Source organism: Gambusia affinis, linkage group LG07 (assembly GCF_019740435.1).
Source record: "Gambusia affinis linkage group LG07, SWU_Gaff_1.0, whole genome shotgun sequence".
NCBI lineage: Eukaryota > Metazoa > Chordata > Actinopteri > Cyprinodontiformes > Poeciliidae > Gambusia > Gambusia affinis.
The window spans coordinates 3,285,932-3,293,120 of record NC_057874.1 but is presented as its reverse complement, the minus strand read 5'-3'; the positions used below and the strand labels follow the sequence as shown (position 1 = coordinate 3,293,120).

The 7,189-nt window shown below is 38.0% G+C and overlaps 1 protein-coding gene across 2 annotated transcripts; it reads right to left on the bottom strand.

Moving 5' to 3' along the window:
• Positions 1-271: 271 nt before the first annotated feature.
• arfrp1 (ADP-ribosylation factor related protein 1) lies at positions 272-4,036 on the bottom strand. Of its 2 annotated transcripts, none has more exons than XM_044121428.1 (7): positions 3,660-4,036; positions 2,853-2,940; positions 2,596-2,678; positions 1,776-1,857; positions 1,607-1,677; positions 1,343-1,443; positions 272-1,019 (listed from the first exon to the last, which is right to left on the bottom strand). In XM_044121428.1, the coding sequence occupies exons 1-7, from the start codon at positions 3,750-3,752 to the stop codon at positions 932-934; spliced, it is 606 nt and encodes a 201-aa protein (XP_043977363.1). In that variant the 5' UTR covers positions 3,753-4,036; the 3' UTR covers positions 272-931. The 2 variants fall into 2 exon arrangements, 1 of the variants encoding a protein (XP_043977363.1); XR_006371013.1 differs by having other exon boundaries at positions 972-1,019; positions 1,607-1,690; positions 3,660-4,006.
• Positions 4,037-7,189: the final 3,153 nt, after the last annotated feature.

Genomic DNA, 7,189 nt, shown 5'->3' with positions numbered 1-7,189 from the left:
ACCAACGCTGACAAGGTGAAGGAATAGTTTGGCCACTAGAGGGAAGTGTTGTTCCACAGATCGAGAGAAAGTCAACGTCACATCCTCAAACCAATCTGCAGCTTTCACATGTCTATTCCAAGTGTGCAAATGTGTAAACTGTAATACTGTTGATTTTTTATTGTATTTTTGTACTGAAAGATAATAAAACACGCTTGACTCTAATAATCTGGATTATTCTGCAGCCAGTTCCCACAAGTTCTACATTTCCCACAGCTGAACAGTTTCATTATCCTTATTCCACTCATATGGTCTTTGATCCACTTGTTTTTTCCCCCACAGTAACCTGATGTAGTTTCAGAGAAACACCATAATATTTTGTTCCACAACTTCACATAAAGAATAAAATGACAAATGCATTTGATTGTTTGTTTAAACGAATACACACCTTTTAAGCAGGCCACTCTGCTTACATGCAGCAGAGCATGAACAAAAAGGCTTTCAAGAAAAAGTATTTAAATAAAAACAATGTTTGAATCCTCATTTTTTATACTGTGTCCTCAAATATGTTGTGCCCTTTTTGGACCAAACAGATATTAAATGTTGACCTTAGTGCATCTAAACCTGGAAATAAAGGAAAAATGAATTTAAGGACCCGACTAAAGTAGTGAAAACTTCATGTATTTATAAGAGAAGTGACGTATCGATGTTTCCTTGCTATCAGTGAGGCTCAGCTGATTTGGAGTCCGATACTGATCTCTAGAAAATGTATCACCCCAAGTTCACAGTGCAAAATCAACCTGTACAGCCACACCGTAACAAGAGTCCAAAGAGAAAAACCTCCAACTAGTGCAAAACTAGAAAAACAGAATGTCATCAACTCCAGGGGTCGCATGGAATGTCCTCGTCAAAAATTCCGCCAACGTCCAGAATATGTGGGGTCAGCCGTGTTTTAGGTGATGTCCTTCTGCCTGGGCGGCCGGTGAATGTTCCTCACCACACACTTCACCATCCACTGAATGCCTTCGTTCACTCCGTCCCTGCAGCACAGCGAGGGAAGAATCAGCAACAGGTGGATTTTCTTTCACAAAGTGTCTCAAACAGATGTTGAACTGAATCTTCTGAATCTGAAAGATGTTAATAAATGTCTCTGACATTTTCTGTTTTCTTTCAGGCCGTGACCACGTTGAAATGTGAGGAAGCCTTTGTCATGTGCCAACAGTCCAAACATTAAATACACTCAAAGTGTGCATTCAACAAGCTACAAGTATTAACCTTCCCACATTTATTAAGTGCCAAAAACACAAATAACTTTTTATATTGTCTGCTGAAACACAGCGCTACAGTCCAGAAGTATTCATACCCTGTGAGGGCAGTGCAGGGCTGCACCAAGCAGTCTCTTTTGCCGATCTTTGGTGCCGAATCACTGAAGGCTGTTTTGATGTCTGGCACCGACAAACAACTCTGAGAAGAGAAAAATACACAAGGGCAAAGTACTACACTCACAAACTCATTCCTGGTTTGTCAAATACTGTAGATATTTTATTTGCCGTTTGTAACAAGACAAAATGGACAAAGAGAAAAAAGAAAAATCAATGAATAACGGAGGGTTACTGGGTTACTGTACCGGCACATCCTGCTTGTTGGCAAGAATGAGGAGTGGAACGCCTTCTAATGCCTCGCTGCAGATCATTTTCTCTGGAAAACAATCCTGATACAATTCATGTAGGTCTAAAAGGTTATTTATCTTCTTACTACAATAAAGTCACCTGCCATAAAATCAAAGCAGAACTTACCAAAGGCTTCCTTTGATTCTGAAAGGCGGTCTTCATCAGTTGAATCAATCACGTAGATGACTCCGTGAGACTCTGCGTAGTACTACAGCACGAAAGAAAAGTTAGTTTCTCCAACAACAGAGTGTTTTACAGACAGTTCTGGAGGTCGTACTGGACGAGCAAAAAACTCAAATCAACACACTGGACCCTGGGTTCACTACATCCTAACCGTAGGGTGTTTATTGGGATAAAATTTGATCATTTTAAAAAGTACTTAACAATTCAAACATTTTTTCCCCTGAAATATTCAACCTAAACATTTACTGTAAATGTACAATAGAAATTTATTTTGAACTCAAGTTTTTAACATATTTCCACGCACACACACACCTTGAATGACAGCCTCTGCTTGTGTCATTTTTAGACAAATATTGTGATAACAATCAGGATTATGATAAAAAAACAACTAGTATTTATATTTTAGGTACCTTTATGGGTGTGGTTGCATGGCACCGTATTCATAGTGCCACAAATATAGTTCTTGAAAAACATTCCCATTTAAAATAGGCTATTTAAAGAAACCGTAATCTGTAACACCAAGCTACACACAGTAACTGCATTTAATCTTACTTTCGAATTTACTGATACTTATTGATGCTCTCATGGAACAAACAGTGCAGGAAATAGTAAAAATACCGTTCCCAACAATACTGTCAGTTTAGATTTTTTTGACTGTGATTTCTTGTGACAACGATAAATCAAAATTCTTATTTTTCACGATACGATAAACGCCAACCCCCAACAGAGAATCCATGTTGCTGGTGCTTCATTTGTAGCATACTTTGTCCCAGAGAGACTGCAGCTCCTCCTGACCTCCCAGATCCCAGAACATGAGGCGAGCCTTGCCGACGTCGATGGTACCAACTGCGAAGAAAAGAGAAAGATCCATGAGGAATGCTCCGACACAACGGAACAATTTCAAGCAGCTTCTGTTTGTAATTACAGAAGTCTGAACAACAGGCACAAGTATCTGAATAAGGACAAACAAATCCAGGTGGTTTCAGAAGCCTTCGAAACATGATTTAAATATCAACTTACTGTTTAACCCAACTGTTGTTGTGACTTTGGACAGATTCATCCCCTTGTAGTTTTTACTGAACTTAGTCTTGGTCTGTTCCAGAAAGGTCTGCAGACAGAGAGAGAGCAACAGCTGGTTATCTGGATCATAGCGGACATACAAGCTGCAACTCTGCAGCAGATCCGACAGGTTTCTGACCAAACTAAATATGGATTCTGATCTTCATCTAATCAGAACAATGCTGAAGATGTGTAAAATAACTGCTAATATGACAAAAAGTTGGTCTTGCTTGGTGAAGAGGATGGTAAACGAGTGGCTTCTTGTGCTTACCAGGTCTCCAAAACAGCTTTTAGATGCTATCTGTAGAGCAACTAGCTCTTTGGGAGCAATATTGCTAAAATCCTCTATTATTTAGTGAAATCCAACTACTAAGTACGGTGGAGGACTTGTGATGTTGTGAGTTTGTATACCTTCCGAGGGACATGGAACCTGTTCTGTGTCCCTGAAACAAATGAGTTTTAGTGTGAGGTGAGTAAAGAAAAGCTAAAGAAACCTCCTGAAACTGATGGCTAAAACTGGTACTACAATGTTTAACGTCCAGTTTCTGTACAAACATCAATGGCTGAAACGCCACTCAGAAAAGAAGAAGCAATTTCTCCCAACAGCGATATAAGAGGCAGCTTACTGTTTGCAAATGCAGTCCAGTCACTGATTCTTAAACCAAATAGAATATTCTCTTTGCACTTTTTACAACCACACTATAATATTAGAGGAAGAAAAACCAGAAGTAAACGTCAGGAGGACGCCACTGACAGCAGAGAACATACCGTCTTTCCTGCATTATCCAGCCCCAGGATCAACACGCAGAATTCGTCCTTCTGAAACATGTACTTGTATAATCCAGACAGCAAAGTGTACATTTTGGATCAGCTGAAAGACGTACTGATGCGTAACTCCTGCTGTTAGCTTGGTTTAGCTAAATACCCGTGAGTCTGTCACGGCAGTACGTTTCACTTAGACGTCATTATATACAGAAAACAGCTAGCTGTGCTAAAACAGCCCGATAACCGTAAACGCGTCTAATAAATACTGGAAAACAAATACGCAGCGTTACACGACGACAAAGCTCTTCTTCTTCGTCGTCTTTTTTCTTCTTCTTGATAGTGCAAAAGCCGAAATGTGAATTGTCGCCACCCACTGTTCTGGAGTGGGGGATGTAGGAAGAAAAAAATAACCAGGAAAAAAAGAGAGAACCCCCCCGATTATTATTTTTTTTTACACTTGATTCGTAAATATTGTAACTATTCGAAAGAACGTTATAAATAAATAAATAAAATCTATTTGGCTGTACACACTTAGCGAGACCTTCCACAGTTAATTTCTCAAAGTATAGTAGAATGTTTAAATCTTTTAAAATATATTTTGTGTGTTGCCACAAGGTAATTTTTTTCAGATTTCACTCCTGTGTTTAGGGAGGAAAAAATAAAAACTTCCACAGTGCTCCGATATAAAGATGCAAAACAAAAATTTAATCCATAGGTTTTGCGTAATTCTTTTACAGGAGCAATTGGTTATTAGCTCACCTCCACAAACAAACTATGGTTGAAAAACAGTGTGGCTCTGTCGATCTGCTTGCAGTGCCTTCCCTTCTCTACTTTCTATCCTTCGTTAAAGCTCCAGCTGGCACACCTCATTTGAATAAATTGCGAAGTGACCAATTAAGCTATAAAACATACAAACTTCTAATAAAACACTTATTTACAATAAAACATTATGAAATGATCCACATGTATAACAACTCTACCTATGTCTGGACTACAAATGCACTTGCTGAATTACTAATTAAACAAATACATTTTAAATGTGACTGAATATTTAGACATCAACTTGTATAAGTTCATGTATAACATTTTGGTTTTCTGTAATGCATATATTGCATTTCAATAAATTGTGTTACATGAACTATGTTGTTATGGCTGATTGCAATAATAACATCGCTCAGTCTGATACTTACATAATTCATAATATGACTTGTTCAGTCCAGTATGTTCTACAGTAAGTCGAGTAATTTCATTAGTTTTTCTTTTCTTTTCCTAGCTCATTCATTTACCAATAAAATGTTGAGGATTTAAACGTACCTCTTTATCATTCCTGTCCCTTTACTCTTGCCAAATCTAACAAGTGCCGATACAAAGTACTCTCCCCTTTAGATGTTTTGCCCTTTTTGTTACTTTTACAAATCAATGATAAACAACACAACTTTTGTGACAATAAATTACACAAAACCCCTCTTTAATAGCAAATTAAAACTGACTTCTAGAAAATAACAACGATTAATTAAAAAAATACACGATAAAAAAGTGACTGTCGTACATTCCAACCAAAACTTTACAAACAAAAGGCAATTCCATCAAGCTGCTTAAAATTGGCAGGCAAACAAAAGGTATAATTTTCAAGGTTCATCAGATTCACTTTCTTAAGAACCTGACCACCATGTGATCAAACAGGCATCTTAAAAACCTGGTCATATTCCACCCTGATTGTTGGAGGTGCTGCTTCTGACCAACAGGGACCAGGCACTTTAAATGAGAATAAAAATCACTAAATGAATGAAAATATTTGCAGCATGAAAAGGCAGGTGTAATCCTGAAGGACTGTGAGGTTGCTTCCCTTCTGCTCTACGCAACATCTTGACACGTTTGTCAAATTTTAAATGAAAATCCAAAATGACACCAAGACGTGCTAGAGAGACAGCTGTGATGAAACCGATATGACTGAACACTCACCAGTCATATTTGGTAAGTATACAGTATCTGATGATCTTTACATCATCAGTATAGATCTGGAAACCTGCATCAGGACACAAACGTGGTAAATCCTTTATTTAAAAACGTAAATGAAGCGGATATTGTTGTCTGTGGCCATTAGGTGTCAGTACAAAGCTATGATACAATATTATAGGAATGTTTGCAGATCTTCAGAGATATATGATCTGCTGAATAAAGAAGTGAAATACAGTCTCTTCAGAGTAATCAAGACTGTTAGAGTAAAAAAACCCAAAAAACTAAAGTTTTTCTAAGGAGGGGAGCAAATCCTTTTAAAAAGGCTAAACGTCTGCTGACTGTGGTACATGACAGTACTCTGACACAGACTGATGTACGCCTCGGTGATCATTCTGAAGGCTGCTACAGGCTCTGAGCCTCAGGCATCAACAATCCATCCGAACACCAACAGACTCTGAGCAGCTGCATGTTTCGAGTTTAACATGAGGCAAAGAGATGTAGATGTAGAGTTCAAAGCACCTTTCTTCAGAACCAAGCATTTCAATTTTTTCACAATGTCCAAAACATAAATGCACTGTCTACTTTCTGTCTGTGGGGAACTGTCTGCATCTCAGTGAATTGAACAGAGAAAGAGGACTTGTACAAGCAAAAACCTGACCTCTGACCCTAAAGGCAGCACATAATTGTTTGATTCTTCTGCATCTTGACAATTGATTTGGTCACAGTCTAGGACTCTGAAAATGCAGGTAAAATGCCTACTGGCTTGTAATTGTGTCTTTGATTGCAGCTTCATTTAAAATACCTTTTTTGGCCTGCAGTTAAATACACCCACTGATAACAAACAAATTATTTAAGGTGAGTAAATGGCAATAACAACACCTTTGATTTGATTTGTGAATTGTAATGTGCTTGTCATAGCTTGCCTGTGTCTAAAGCCAGAATTAGATAAATTATTATTCATTTCTTTATTCAATTTTACCCACAATTTCTAGCCAGGGAAAGTAGGCAGCAGTTTACACTATTGTTGCTAAATGCCAATGAAAAACAGAAACTGAGACACGACAACAGCCACGTGATCTATTTTTGTCTCTTGAAAATGTTATCTGTAACGTTACACACAAACACAGAACAGCAGCGGGCAAAATACACAAAACATTACACTGGCATAAGAAACGAATGTAAAGAAATGCTGGAAGAGAGACAAAAATGGTTCTAGTTAGTATTAACCGAAGGCAACTATAAAGAAATCTACATTTAGCAATATTTTAAAAGAACACAGTGTTTCAATATCGGTGTTTTCTGGAAGTTTGTTCCAGATTAGTGGAGTCTGAAAACTGAAAACTGCTTTTCCATGTTTGGTTCTGATTCTGGGGATGCAGAGTAGACTAAAACCAGAAGACCTGAGTGACAACAGATCTATAACGTCGTATTGATTGATAAGTTTTAATGTTCTCTGAGAATCTCAGCGCCGGTGCAGAGCTGGATGCAGGCAGCAGCATTCTACATCTAGATTGTCTTGTTAGACAGACTGGTGAAGACTCTGTTCCTGTAATCAATTCAACTAATAACACTTA